Below are 15921 nucleotides of genomic sequence, written 5' to 3' on the forward strand. Positions count from 1 at the left end.
TGGTATTATTATTTCAGGGGGGTGTGATTAGAAAACCAATTTCTGAAAAGGTTCCTTATAGGAGTCGATAATGAAAAAAGAGAGAGAGAGAAACATTGATCTAGACAGTGGTTCGTGGCTGGAGATGAATCAAAATCACCTGGATATCTCTTAAAGAATACACATGCCTGAAGCTACCCCACACCGCAACCACAGAGGCGGGGGGCTGGGAAAACGAGAAATATGGCCAATGTTCCCAGGGAACTCTAATAAGGACGTATGGCCCATCCTACAACCATATTTCGACATTCTCTGCTCATTGCACCAAACATTGTTTTCAAATTCCTCCTCTGTAAATGCCTTCAGAAACCAGTGTAAAATTTTTATTTAAAGACTTCTCCTACAAAAACAAAACAAAAACAAACTTCTCTTACTATTCCATTTTAACAAAAACACCTAATTTTATTAATTTATATTATGTAAGCATATGTAGTTAATGTCTGGCACATAATAAACAATAAATGATAACTACTCCTATTATTAATAGTGCTGTTGATGCTACTGCTACTAAAAATAAGAGAAATCTTCAAAGAACCTGATTTGTATTTCTATAACATTAAGAAAAATGTTTTCCGAAGGTGCACCTTTGCCCATATGCATATATATTTTATATAGCTTGTCCTTAGTCACACTTCCCTCTGATCAAAACCAGAATCATTAGGCCTAACTAGCCAGTTTATTTATCAGACTTGGCATCAACTAACTTCACTTTTGATTGTTTAACCAAAATCAAATCCATCCTTGAAAGAAGTTATGTCATTTAAGATAGTAAGAGATCCATCTTAAAAATCAATTTTCTCTCCATACCCACCCCATAGGGAAATCTGTAAAACCGGTTTTACTTTTTATCTTTGAGATTTAAATCTCAACCTCTCAGCCACCATATCAGTGTTTTAGGGAGAAACCAGGGGTTGACAGATACCAAATAATTTGCCTAGAATCCCCAACATCCTGGCAAGGGAACAGAGCTCAAATTTCACAACCTTTAAATGACACATTTCTCACGTTCTATTTAACTACACAGTCCTGAGTTTCCAGGCTTCCCGTGAACTCTGAAACAGACCGGGAAGGAAAGCAATGAAAAGCTTCCCTAAATCTCTCATCGCTCTCGGTCATATGTCCACATCAAATTCTGAGCCAGGAATCTGGAGGGCATTTTTAGGGGATGTGTTAGTCTTGGCCCCTCTGCTGGAGTCCGCTTTGTGAAGTGTGAGTGAGAGGCGCTGGGCCTGCAGTGCGGGTAAGCGCTGTTCTTGGGGATGGGAGCCCTGGCCAGCCTCGGTGCCTCTCCAAGTATGGATTCCATTTTAAAAAATTGGACAGGTGGGGCGCCTGGGAGGCTCAGTTGGTTAAGCGTCTGCCTTCGGCCCAGGTCATGATCCCAGGGTCCTGGGATCGAGCCCCACATCGGGCTCCCTGCTCGGCGGGGAGCCTGCTTCTCCCTCTCCCTCTGTGCCACGGCCCCTGCTTGTGCTCTCGCTCTCTCACATAAATAAAATCTTTTAAAAAAATTGTGATGGTTGATGGGAAAATGAAGGGGGCCTTGAGAAAAGACACATGAATTAGAGGAAATCTGAAGCCTATTAAATGATTCCATTAAGACCTATCTCACCAACAACATGGGGAGCCCCTGAACAGTAATGTTTCTGTGATACCAAAAATCCTGCTCTGAATAGAAATGGGAGAATAGGGGCGCCTGGGTGGCTCAGTTGGTTAAGTGTCTGCCTTCGGCTCAGGTCATGATCCCAGAGTCTTGGGATCGAGCCCCGCATTGGGCTCCCTGCCTGGCGGGGAGTCTGCTTCTCCCTCTCACACTCCCCATTTTTGCACTCGCTCACTCTCTCTCACACGTGCTCTCTCTCTCAAATAAATAAAATCTTAAAAAAAAAAAGTAGAAATGGAAGAATCACCTTGCCAATCTTAAGCAAGTTTAAGAGGGCACTTACTTTTTGACAATTTTGTTGCGCTTGGCTTGAGAGAAGTTTTCAAGCTGAAGGGACTCGTGGGTGAGAAATGCTACTGCCAAATGGAAGTAATTGTTCCAGAGCTGCTCAAAATTGATTGTGTGGGTGAAAAGAAATGGAAAATAACATTAATATGGGTCAGAGTAAAACAGTGCCACATGGTAGAAATTTACTCACAGGGAGTAAGGAAAGAAACAAAATAAAATCCACCAGGCCCCTTTTCCTTTCTCGTGTTTCAGTTATTCAGCCCTGAAAGTTTTAACACTTACTATTAAGCTTTTTTTTTTTTTTAATCCAGACTATTCTATTTGTCTTTACTCCTGAGATAGGGGAAAACTGCTGCCAAGAAGTGCACCTATTTATAGTGAGTAGTTTGGCAATATATATCAAAAGCCTTAAAATTCTGCCAACTTCTGAAATAGTAAATACTTTAGGACTTTATCCTGGCAAAATAATCATGGGTATTTAAAAATATTTAAAGCAAGGAAGGCCTTCACAGTGTTATTTAAGTAACAGAAGACGGAAACAGTTTAAATGTTCATAAGAAGAATTTGGTTAAATAAATCATGGCCCAGCCGTGCAACGGACTGTACTCAGCCATTAAAAATACTGTGAAAACATTTAATATCATTGAAAAGATGATAGAAAAAAATTATATTAATAGGTTGCCAAAGAACTGCACAGCTTGATTCCACTTTGGCATACACACACACACACACACACACACACACACACACACATATATATTATTTCTAACCAGCAAATATAGATATTCCATTTTAGCTCATATAGACACACACACATACGTATGTACATATAAATACATATATAATCTCCTCTTCTGGTGACTCTCCACTCTTAAAGTTCCACAGATATAAACAAAACCACATGACACAGCAAAAGCACATCACCAAGAACTGTTTGCACCATGGGAGCGGGGAACTTGTCTGCCTTCACCGGGGCCTAGAATGGTACCCTGTGCCTATAAATACTCTCATATTTGTTGGATGAATGAAGATGGAGCTAGGGGTCACTTGTTTCACTACCACTTTGGATTTTCACACAAGTGTGTATATGAACCCCTCCTTAGAAATGAAACCACTCGTAGGCAGAGAAATGTCTGCATGTCCATCTGCAAGCACATGTGTATGTGTGTATTTGTGTTACATTAATGGCAGAAGGTAGGATTATTTGTCTTTCAATTTTTTTCTTTTTCCTTAGCCATATTTTCTACTACTACTTTAAAAAAAAAAAACAAACCTGTATTAGTTATACATAAAGAAAAAACTCTACTTGATTGTGTCTGGAGGACAGAGTGACAGGAATGTGTGCTTAAGGGAAAGGAGAAAAAACAAGAAAACTGTTTGCACTTGAAAATGATAAATTTGAAGTGACATTTTCCAAAATGCCACAGTAGTCTTGCTGTGGCTGAGAATTCAAGGAGCTTCCTAGGTGAGCAGCATGCTTACCTGAAGTTCAAAGCTTGTCTGATCCATGAAGAACTTTGTGAGAACCTCAGTAAACTGATTTATCGCACGGAGGAAAACTCTGGAAGGAAAATATCAGATAAGGAAGGCAACTTTCTGCTCTTCCAAACATCTCCCATCTACGTGAAAAACCAAAGCAATCTAAACCTGGATTTGGCAACATGAGACCCTTAGCTCTATCAAGGTCATCAGAGACCAACGCCAAAGTAGACTGCAGAGGACGCTCAGGTGCAGTTTCTAGAACTGACTACAAGAGCCACTCAAGGCTGCATCACCATTTAGCCACTTGAGGGTAGAGCTGGGATGATCAAACCGATCCCCTGAGCCTCAGACAGGGTTCTTTGCACTCTATTGCGATGCTTCTCTTTGCAAGTCTAGTGATACTGATGAGAGTTTTTCTTTAATCTGTACGTAGTTGGGAAGGGTTTTTCTAATCAGGTATGTGGAGTTAACAACTCTTATAATGGTTTACTTTATTTAGTTCTTTCAAAAAATTCTGAAATCTTATTTGATATCTATAAGTGTGTATATGTATATATACACATATGTATACATATCACACACACACACATACATATATACATATATATAAAACTCTGAAACTCTGAAAAGATACATATATTCAGTTCATTTTGCTCCCATTCACCAAGTATTTGTTACAGTCCAACAACTGCAAAGCACTGGCTTAGGTTTCGCCTTGAAAGAGAGGGTTCCCGGTCTGAAGATGTTTACAACTTGGTGGGGGTCACTTGGGAATCTGTAAATCTAACCATGACCCAACAAAGAATATGGAAAATTCGGTGGAGGGGGTATCAAAGAGGTACGGGACATCAAAGGAAGAGAATGCCACGTCCAGGCCAGAAAGGCTTCCTCTGGAGATGGCATTTGAGAAGGACGTTGAATGGTGGCATGCTGACAGCCAGCGGTTACATGGGAAGGCACCGCAGGTGGAAGAAGCAGCCCAACAGAAGGCACAGAACACATCCAGGGACCAGGAAGAGGCCAGTTTAGTTGGAGTGCAGGCTGTATACTGAGGGAAAGAGTGGAAGGTAAGGCTAGAAAAGCAGGGTGGGCCAGGCCACAGAGGCCCTGCCTGTCCTGACGATGAAGGCCACATGGAGCCATGGAAGGGTGCTGTGGGAGAGCCGGGGAGGAGGTGGACAGGAGGGCAATGAGGAGATTCCACCAGAGCTGAGAGCCCGAGGCGGGGCAGCTACAACAGCCCAGGGGAAAGCAAGAACGCGAGCCCAGAACGAGCATCCCAGCAACGGGAGGCTCCTTACTCTACCGAGCGTGATGTCCCGCCCAGAGGTTCAACAGCACTCTCTGAAGGTCAGATAACTGGTCACCTGGTCACGAGAGCCAAGTATTCAGGGTCAAAGGCGGCAGGCCCGGCCCTGGGCCATCTTACCTGCTCTGTGTCATATTCATGACCATCCAGTCTTTGGCATAGACATTCTTTCCAATCAGATCCTTAAACATGATGAAAGTCTCCATGAGGAAATCCTGCAGAGAACAGAGGAGGAACGTTTGGGGGAAAACTAGGGGACAGGAGGGAGCGTGGCATCAGAACAAGACATCCCTGGTCCATGATTACAGCCTATCTTTTAAATAAGGGTTTTTAGGGACCTGACAAGGACAAAAATGATAAAACTGAGGCTGTGAAAAGGTAAAAGACTTGCTGAAGGCTGTAGAGACTGGGTGGTGGGAGAGCGGGAAAGAGAATGTGGGGTTCTGGACCCCAAATTTAGAGCCATGGTGTCTTTAGCCCTCTGTTGCCAAGTTTGTCCAAACAGATCTACTGCACTTAAAATGACTTTACCAGCAATTGTGATACATCTTGTAACTCTGAGCCCAATTCTCCTTGATTATTATTAGAACAGAAGAAAACCACTATAAATAAAAAGCAAAGTCATGATTCTTCCTATTCCAGAAACGTTCCCAGGGGTAGCTTGGGGGAAGGGCCTAAAGGGTCCTAAAAAAGCGTCAGTAGCGGTGGGTTGCGATGACAGTAATAACTTAATAACAAAAGAACACAGAGCACAGTATCTGCAGAACAGCTATTCGACTCAAAAGGGGACTGTGAGCAAAAAGCAACTTAGAATGATTTGGACTAAAAGTCAAAGCTAAAAAGTTTTGAAAGCTTTTTATTTATTAGTTAGTTAAATTTAGACATTTTCCACATGGATTCCGGAGTTGAAAATCCAGGCCAATTCCTCTGGCACTAAACCGCACAGTTCTATCTCATGGATTACATCATGTAGCAGAAGGAGTGCGGGAGTTGGGAAGCAGGCGGCCTGGGTTCTATTTTCAAACACTGTTCCTCCAAGACGATGGGCAAGATGGCCAACTTCCGGCACGCAGGCCACCAGACAGCACTGGAGTGCCAACAATCCTGGTGGGAAGTCTCTGCGACCCTTGACTCTTCCTCCGGTTCAATAGAGAGTCAAACTTTGCTATCCTCAATTCTCAAATCAGAGACATACCTCATGAGTTTTAAAATTTTTCATCATACATTTGAAGTATACCCACCAATTTATTAACTATTCTATTAACTCTCTCAAATTAGTAAGTATTCGTGGTTTGTGAAGCAAGGATTAAGTTTAGAGGCTGGTTATCCACTCCTGATGCCGATTCTACATTCAACTCCTGGTAAACTAATTTAACTGGAAATAGCAATGGTATAATAAAGGTAATTCACAGACTGTCCCAGGCCTTACTTTATCTCCCGCTTCCCAATGTCTTCCAAGTGATTTACTCAGAAGGCAGCAGGAGGGCGGGAAAGAGCAGTCCGCTGGAAGTCAAATGGCCTCCGTGTACGCCGCAGGCTTGCCCCTGATGACAATAGTTCCCTCATGCAGATAATAATCCTTTTTAAATTAGATAATACAGAGGAAAGAGCTTACCATTGTTTGGAAGACAGGAGTTAAACCTGGGTTTTTTTGCTTACTTAATGGAACCAAATTGTCAAGAGCTTGAATTTAGTTTAACTTCCCTCGTTCTACCTGCTTTCTGAAGGAATAGTCACTAACTATAATAATAAAATTTTTATTATTATATAATAAAAGAGAATAATAAAATTACTATTATAAATAGCTGGCTTCATAGGCATTAACCACATGCCAAGCACAAAGCTTGGTAATTACCAGGTGTTGATTCAATTGATACTCATTTACGTTAACCCTCAAAATAGGTGCTAGCTTATAGATAAGGAACCTGAGCTTTAGTGAAGTTAAATAGCTGGGCCAAAATTTCATAGAAGGAAGTAGAATGGCCAGAATGGATGTTCTAAAGCCTGTGCTCTTTAAACCACTACACCTTCTGCCTATGGAGGAGAAATATTGCTACCCTCAGCTTCCCTCCTCTGTTCCTAATTCTCTTGCCCTTGGTCTCTGCAGGCACAGTGACCTATCGCCACGGGTCCCTATACCATCCTGCCTGCCAGAGCATGGCTTAAGTGGAGGCTCATGGAGGCCTCCAGATTAAGCCACACGCCATTACTACCACTACTACTACTATAAAAGACGCTCTCTCTGCTGTTCCTTGTGTGTTTTTCCATCATGTGGACCTCACAGAAAGGAAGGCGATTGGCAGAGAAGGAGCTGAATATCCTTGGGTGTACAGGCCACATACTACCAGTATAGTACAGATAGAAGGTAGAAAGAAGACTGGAAAATGCACGGATGGTGGGAGATTGTCCACAGCAAGGACATTGGATTGCTGATTCAGCTGTGTCGGGCCCACTGCTTTACAAGATAAGATGATACTTTCAGGCACTTGTTAACAGCCACTAACAATTCCCTAAGGGGAAGGATCCTGGGGAAGCAGCCCGAGGCCTAACTTTGCGTCTTGGGCAACCTTTGGTTGTATTCCGAATAGTAATCCTGAGAACAACTTTCTGGTTGAAAACAAAAGAGAATGGAATATTGTCAACTGAAGGTGACTATACTTGCCAGAGGGCAAATATCGCCTTAGAGGTGTTATAAGGGGCAAGTATGACCTCTTCTTGTTTCCCTTTCCAGGGACTACTGAAAAGGATGATGCCAACCACATCTCCGAAGCAGTACTGTGCACTCTCTGCCTCCTAGAATCCTGGCCATGGCGTTAACAGCTAACTCTGAAAACAAGGTACTACTCTCTTCTGAGAGCAAAACAGATCTCCCAAATGGTTCCAAATAAGGGTTCTCTCTAGAACCAAGAGACTCAGAGGGCGGGTGAGGGCCTCTTGGTACATGTTTTGTAGTCTTCAAATGCTATCACAGAGAGAAAATAAGAATCAATCCTTCCCTTTTTGTACTCACTGTGGACAGTCATGCAGCTCTGGAGGTGGGTAGGAAGGGAATTCTGGACTCATGATGCTCAGTTTTGTTTTTGTTTTTGCCCAATATAAGAAGTCTTAGCGTTACCAGGACCCAGGGAAGACAACTTACAACGAGGTCTTGTCTGGTCTTGAAAGTGCTGATGTAGTGGCTGTAGTGACTGTCATCCATCTGCCGCAGGATCGCAATCATACACGCCACAAAGCTCCCCTGGAAGGACAGGAGAGACACAGATCCAAGACCCCTCAGACCACCCGCTGACAGAACAAGGTTTGTGCGCAGGTTCTCTGGCTGTCTCCTCCCAGTTACCAAAACAGGGACCCTACCAACCTGGAAACGTTGTGCGTGCTGAAGGCCTAAAACGCACTCGCTTTGCTGTTTCTGCTTAAAATAACCTCCTCCAGGTTTGAGTTAAGGAATGTGGAGGGCTCTGCTCGGCCCTTTAATAGTATGACTTGCAGAATCCCGTAGGTCAACGGACACTGACTCTGAGATCTCAGCTAGATCACTAGTTGAAATACCACCGCCTGGGGCCTTTGAGTTTCTTGTTGAGACAGAGTTGTAGTCCGTGGAGAAATGTCTGATATAGCACAAATTTAATTTTGGAGGAATGCAAGGAGGAAAAAGAGATTGTAAAACCAAGAGCAGAAGAGCAGAGAGATGGGGAAATGAGTGCTCCCAGCTAGAGCACTTCAATGTCGTTCATCCAGTAACAGAATCCTTCAGACAGTTACTTCCAGCATGTTATGCATGTGTGATTACACACAGGATTTGAAGAAAGGGACTGAATAACTTGATGATTAACATCAATTTATATTTTTGAAGTCAGGCATTACACAGTCTATGTGCTTTCCCCTCATCCAATCATATTTGAATCACACACTTAATTTTCTGGCCAGAGGGCAAATATCTAGGGGGAATGCCCTCCTGTATTTATATGGTTATTTAAATGAATTGGCATAGAGAAGATGAATATACAGCTATTTTGGGGATGGAAGGAATGACTTCCTAAACATAAAAACAATGAAAGAATACTCTCTGAATGAATGCCTTAGTCTCTTTGGTTTAAAAAGTTTTAATTTTTCTAATTATAAAAGCAATGTAAATTTATTGTCCGAAGACTTCTGATATACAGTACCAACCACACAGTCTGCATTCCCGTCACTATCTAATACTACTTGCTTCTCCAGGCCTTTGCCTATTCTGGGTCCCTGCGTTTTATTTAATTTCATTTTTGGTTAATTTGCATTTCCTTTGTTCCAAATTACATATTCTGTCTCTTTGTTGGTTGGCCATTTGTTTTTCTCATTTTGCTGTTTGCTCATATTCTTTACCCATTTTTCTACTAAAATATCCTTTTTTTTAACAGTTTGTAATAGGTCTTTGTATATTAAGGCTATTAGCCACTCGGCACAGGTTTTACAAATAATTTTTGGAGTTTGGTGCTTGACATTTAATTTGCTTATATATATATTTTCACATATAGGGGCTTAGTTTTTTTATCTAGTAAACTTTTTTTTTTATAGTAGCCTTCCTATTTTTAAAAATTCATGAATCTCTTTTCTCTTAAAAATAGGTATAGAAAAAGAGGTATGGGTGAATGGAATTAAGAGCACACTTACCATGATGAGCACTGAGAAATGTATAGAATCATTTGGGTTTTTTTTTTAAGATTTTATTTATTTATTTGACAGAGAGAGACACAGCGAGAGAGGGAACACAAGCAGGGGGAGTGGGAGAGGGAGAAGCAGGCTCCCCACTGAGCAGGAAGCCTGATGCGGGGCTCGATCCCAGGACCCTGGGATCATGACCTGAGCCGAAGGCAGACGCTCAACGACTGAGCCACTCAGGTGCCCCTAGAACTGTTGAATCACTATTTTGTACACCTGAAACTAATATAACCTCTGTTAATTATAATGGAATTTTTAAAAGTATAGATTATGTTTTCTTCTAGCTGCTTCATTATTTCTTTTTTTTTTACATTGAACTTTCATTCCATCTGAAATTTATTTTTTTGGATATAGCATGAAATAAAAGTCAAACTTTTTTCCACATTGTTCATATATTTTCCAAATCACATTTACTAAAAATCTTCACTTTCCCTATTGAAAGGTAATAGAATTTTCATATAAAGTCGCCTTTTAAATTCTCTCAGTTCTGTTCTGTGGATTTATGTACTCTATTCCATAAGTCCAACACTATTTTAATTCTTGTAGCTAATTATAATGTTTTCAAATCTGACAGGCAAGCCCCCCACTATTCTATGTGGCTATTCATTTATGTGTATCTTGTATTTGTTTATTTTCTTAAAAGTTTTAATTTATTTATTCATTTAACAGGGGGCTCAAACTCACAACCCTGAGATCAAGAGTTGCACACTCTTCTGACTTAGCCAGCCAGGTGCCCCATCTTGTATTTATTTTTACTCTCATATTTTTGTGACTGAGTTAAATGGATTTTTCTTTTACAATCCCTAAATAGCTACTGTAGTTATATAGAAAGGCCATTGAATAGTGTTTGTTTATTCTGAAACTGGTCAGTTTAATAAATTGTTCATTACTGTTGTTAAAATTTTGTTAGGTCTCTTGGGTTTCCTAGAAATGATAGTCATTTCACTAAAAATGACAATTATGAAAATTATTTTCTCCTTTTTCAATAGTCATACTAAGTTCATATATATAATATGTATATGTGCATGCATTTGTGTTATTACATTGGCTACAATTTATAGAAAAATGCTAAACAGTGTTGACATTTAACATCTTGATTCTCCTTTTTATGACCATCAAGTAATAGGTTGCCTAGTGATTGCACGTTAACATCTCCTTCCATTAATTTGGAATAGATGTTACATCCATCACATATATTTTGGCATCTATGGAAATAATCATAAAGCTTTTTTCCTTTTGTTCAACTGATGTATTTTATTAACAGATCCTTTACTGAAAATATTTTTTTTCTTTTTTTCTTTTTTTTTAAAGTAGGCTCCACGCCCACTGGCGGGCTTGAACTCACGACTCTGAGATCCAGGCCTGAGCTGAGATCAAGAGTCAGATGCTTAACCGACTGAGCCACCCAGGCGCCTCTAACAGGTCCTCTAATACTTTACTATTCTTGAGTATGAGAATAAGCTCAATTAAGCCACATATATCTATATCCATTCACTTATTTATTTGCATATTTCTCTTTATGGCTGTATTTTTGTCTCTTTGTCTGTTTTTCCCTTGCTTTTCTCCTTCCTAGGTTTATCTTTCTCCAGCATTCTTTCTTTGCTTTTCTTGGCATCTCTACCACTCCCTGTAAATCAGCCATTACCCCTCCCATCATCTTATTTTAACAGAAACATGACAGGGATCCTGCTCCTTCACATTCAAATCCCCACCCTTCTCTTCAAACACACTGAGCCAAGATTCTTGAGTTGGCTTAAACAAGTAAGATAATGAACGATTTCACTACTAAAAGAAGCTGAAGAGGTACATTTAAATTAAGATGTTAAGTATTACCTGAAAACCAATCTATCATTTCCTAAACAACACAGTTCTCAACCTGCCTTTCTTTATATGTTCTTTAAACACATGGCAGCAATGGGTTGACAATAACAATGAAGGGTACGTCTAGGTCTACACCTTTAGTATGAGATCTGAATCCTTTCATGTTTTGGATCACCTGGAGTCTTAACCTAGTGGGTACCTCTCTACATTCCTATTTGGATCAGCTCTGTCACCAGATGTGACTCTTATACAAGGGACATCTTGAGATTTCTGCCCTGGCCTTTGCCTCTGCCTGAAAGGCCCCTCCCCACACCTCCACACTACCCCCTCTACCTTCTCCAAGTCTTTGTCCAAATTTTCCCTTCTCATGAAAATCATTCTTAATCAACTCATTTAAATTTGTAACTCTCCCACCTTGACTGCCCTCATCCTGCTCATTTTTCTTCTTCATGGCACGTATCTTATTTTTTGTTATTGGTATTGCTAGAATATAAACTTTGCTAAGGTAGTGATTTTTGTCTGTTTTGTTCCCTAATCTCCCTCCAGTGTCTAGAATTAGTTCCTGGCTTATAGTAGTTTCTTAACACCTATTGGTTGAATAAATAAATGGCTATTATTGACTCACCATTTGGGATGGTTCTTTGCCTTCTGTCCTCTAAATAAGATCAAATCATAGCTTTTACCAGCATAAGTAAAAGATGCTTCATTTTAATGATGATACAATATGGTCTTCCAACAGTTACCTCTGGTTGCAAAGGTACTTTTTCTTTGACATCTAATTGAGGCCCAGGAGGTGGAGAGGAAGAGGCCAGGGCAACCAGATGTTTCTAAAAACATGCTAATCACAAGTTCTTTCAAACATGTGTTTTCTTTGAACCAAAAGGGCTGGACGGTACCACAGGGCACCAATCTACAAGCACGCTACACAGCAGTGGAAATGCAACGCGGGGGAAGATGGAACTGATCAGAATTCTTCTCCTTGCGACTACAGTGCATAGTTGGAAAACATAACCTGGTTAGCTGCCCAGGGTCGGGGCGGCCGCCATGCACAGCCTCGGCAGCAGGCTGGCTGCCTGGGACCCAGACCCCAATTCAACCCCCTGGTGGTCTCGCAACCTCAGGCAGGTTTCGTAGCCTCTCTCTGAAAGTTTCCTGATTTGAAAAATGCAGCTAAAGAACGAACTACCTCCTGAGATCTGTGTGAGGCTTCCATGAAATGTAAAGTGCTGGGGTGCCTGAGGGACTCAGTCAGTTAAGCGTCTGCCCTCGGCTCAGGTCATGATCCCAGGGTCCTGCTCAGCAGGGAGCCTGCTTCTCCCTCTCCCCAACTTGTGCTCTCTCTCAAATAAAATCTTAAAAAAAATAAAAAGAAAGAAATGTAAAGTGCTTAAAATAATTTCTGACAGATTAAAAAAAAAAACCCAAACCAGCTAATGACTACTAGTATTATCATCACTACAGCTAGGAGTACTAATACTGTTCCTATTATCATTCTAACAAGGGTAGATCCAGAGGAGCATGTGAGAATTAGAACGCAATTACTTGAGATAACAGAGGAAGGACTGAATGCAGCCACCACAACCCTTCATCTTCTGCTCACAAAAGCTCATGTTGTCCTTAAATGAAATATTCAACAAAGGGCACCTGGGTGGCTCAGTCATTAAGCGTCTGCCTTCCGCTCAGGTCATGATCCCAAGGTCCTGGGATGGAGCCCCACGTCGGGCTCCCTGCTCTGCGGGAAGCCTGCTGCTCCCTCTCCCACTCCCCCTGCTGTGTCTCTGTCAAATAAATAAGTAAAATCTTTAAAAAAAAAAGAATATTAATATTAATATTAATAATATTAATATTAACAAATATTAAAAGAGCATGAGATCAAATGGGTACTGAGTTTGCCTACCTGGGGAGCCCACACGTCTCAGTCTCTGCTGTAACGTATTACAACAGGCTTGTCTAATGTTCAGAACGGATCTGTACACTTTGTGTTTACAGGGTCCCCAAAAACTCTCCCCCCTTAACCTCTCCCACCACCCTGTTGGAGCATTTTCCCTCCAGAGAAAATCAGTGTTGGAATCAAGATCCGCGGGCGGTTAGAACCAAGGTCACTCAGGAGGGCTGGAAAGTTCTAGAGCCTGCTCATTGCCCCTGGCAGCTGTGATGCACAGCGTGCAGGCAGACGGTGAACTGGGATGAGTGGGGCCTGCGGGAATCTGGTCCCAAGACGCTGGTCCAGAGGACTCCCAATGGGCAGGTGGGACACTGAGAAGCCGCAGTGGCTGCGTGGTCCCCTGACGTGATACTCACAATATGGGGAGATTGTCGGCTCATCCCAATCACGGTCCGGTTAATCCTTCTCAGCAGCCGTTCCATTATCAGCTGGATGTGCATCGCCGTGGGGCCCTGTGGAGGAAACACAGGAATTGACCCCACTTCTTCTGACTCAGCTTCACTTTTCCTCAACAAACCTTTGAAGGGTGAGTTTTCTCTTTAAGTCTCATTCTGGCTCTTCCCTGCAAAGCAATCTCTTGTCCAAAAAGGGGAAAAGAAGTTCACAGATGAACACATACTGTTACTTGGGAATCGGTTGAAAATGATTAGGTATCCCATGTAAAAGCTGAGTGTGGGGATGCAGGGGAGAACGCCTCCTTAGTAACCCAGACCATTCGCGCTCACTGCAGGGTCACTGTGACCACCAACTCAATGTAGTTCTGGGGGGACACCCCTGGCATGAGAAGTCAGTCCTGATGCTGAGTACATGGGGTGGCCCAGGAGAACTAGGCACGTGCATGGGAATGAAAAGGTAAAAATTCAACATTCTTGCCACCTTCTCTGTAGGAGGGAAAAAAAACCCAAGAAATTCAAGTCAAGGAGATTGGTATTGACTTAATGTATGTGTTCAAAAGTCATATGCTGGGGGCATCTGACTGGCTCGATCGGTAGAGCATGTGGCTCTTGATCTTGGGGTTGTCTGAGCCACACACAGGGCACAGAGATTACTTAAAAAAATTTTTTTTTTAGCTAAAAAAAAGTTCTGGAAACCCCACAAAAGTCATATGCTGGTGCTTTAACTTCTCGTGTGATGGTATTTAGAGATGGATTTTGGGGAGGCAATTAGGTCATGAAGGCAGGGCCCTGGTCTTATAGGGTTAGTGTCCTTATAAGGAGACACCAGAGAGCTGGCCTTTTCTCTCGCCACACGTATACTGAGGAAAAGCCACGTGAGGACAGAGAGCCAGCAACCATCTTCAGGCCAGGAGGGGGCCCCTCCCCAGGAACCGGACCACACGGGCACCCTGACTTTGGACTTCCAGCCGCCAGAACCAATAAATATCTGTTGTTTAAGCTGCCCAGTCTAGGGTGTTTTGTTTTGGCAGCCTGAGAAGACTAACACAAGAATTTAATATTTTGACTTTGTCATGTGTCACTCTGAGCAATTATTTAACTTTGTTGAGCCTCTGTTTTCATAGCTGGGATACAAAAGGTTCCCTTACAGGAATTAGCTGAGCTGGTGTACACAACAAACAGTGCCTCACAAATACGTATTTTTTTTTAAGATTTTATTTATTTATTTGAAAGACAAAGGTAGAGCACAGAGGAAGATGGAGAGGGAGAAGCAGACTCCCCGCTGAGCAGGGAGCCCAATGAGGGGCTCGATCCCAGGATCCTGGGATCATGACCTGAGCCAAAGGCAGACGCCTAACGACTGAGCCACCCAGGGGCCCCACAAATACGTATTCTTTATTTTTCCTTCTCTCCTTCTTGTGATTTGATGTTATACTCATTCAGCTCCAAGTTAGCAACACACAACCTTGTCTTTCAAAGCTTTTATCCATTCTTGCTTCATGATAGATATTTTGAAACTCCTGGTTAATGCTTCAGATAACTAAATCACTACTATATATAGTTTTATTAAAATATCAAGTATTGTTAGCTTCCCTTTCGTGCCTCCCTTCTTTCCTTCTTTGTTTTTATTATATATTCACTTGCTTCCCATTTCTTTGAGGGAACGTGATCCATAAAACCTGCCTCTCTGTTGAGGCATTTTACCCTCTATTACATAACAAGACCACACCCCAGACCTGGCTAGGTGTGTGAGTCCTGTGCTGGCCCCGCGTGGAGGTAGGAGAAGGAATCAGGCATTCTCTGAGCCCTTCAGAGATTCACCTCCAGCAGGAGAGCTAGGGCTTGAAGATAAATAAGCAAAACACAGGATCCTCCTAGAAGGTCAGCTCCATGAAGGCAGGCTGCTTGCTTCTCTTGTTCACTGCTGCACTCTTAGACCTATCGCAGTGCCCAGAGCGAGGGAGCTTTTTAAGACCTGTCTGCGAACTGAGTCATAACTCAAGATACAAAACGATAAGGACCTTAAGCAGGATGTGAGGAGAGCACAAAGGGAAGTAGCAGACTGGGGGACTTAGGGCAGGACTGCACCAGGAGCGACCCCATGGAGGTGCTTACTGCAGGTGGACTTTGAAGAATTTGGACAGTGTGCAGACACAGCTTTGGGAAAAGAGGAAGCCTGGATTATTAAAACAAAGGCATAAGAATCATGTCAGTAATTAGAGCCTGGAATTAACTGAGGAGATGAGGGGATAGGGGAAGACATACAGGGTTGGTTTGAACA

The 15921-nt window shown here is 42.1% G+C and overlaps 1 protein-coding gene across 4 annotated transcripts in view; it reads right to left on the minus strand.

Moving 5' to 3' along the window:
- DOCK5 (dedicator of cytokinesis 5) overlaps positions 1-15921 on the minus strand; it is a 205822-nt gene that overhangs the window by 42721 nt on the left and 147180 nt on the right. For all 4 annotated transcript variants that reach the window (XM_078069500.1, XM_078069498.1, XM_078069501.1 and 1 more), the window contains 5 exons: positions 13602-13697; positions 7921-8019; positions 4902-4996; positions 3473-3551; positions 1986-2086 (listed from right to left, as the gene is read on the minus strand). In XM_078069500.1, coding sequence (XP_077925626.1) covers positions 1986-2086; positions 3473-3551; positions 4902-4996; positions 7921-8019; positions 13602-13697 — 470 coding nt within the window. The remainder of the gene's footprint in view (positions 1-1985; positions 2087-3472; positions 3552-4901; positions 4997-7920; positions 8020-13601; positions 13698-15921) is intronic.

This window comes from Halichoerus grypus, chromosome 3 (assembly GCF_964656455.1).
Source record: "Halichoerus grypus chromosome 3, mHalGry1.hap1.1, whole genome shotgun sequence".
Classification (NCBI taxonomy): domain Eukaryota; kingdom Metazoa; phylum Chordata; class Mammalia; order Carnivora; family Phocidae; genus Halichoerus; species Halichoerus grypus.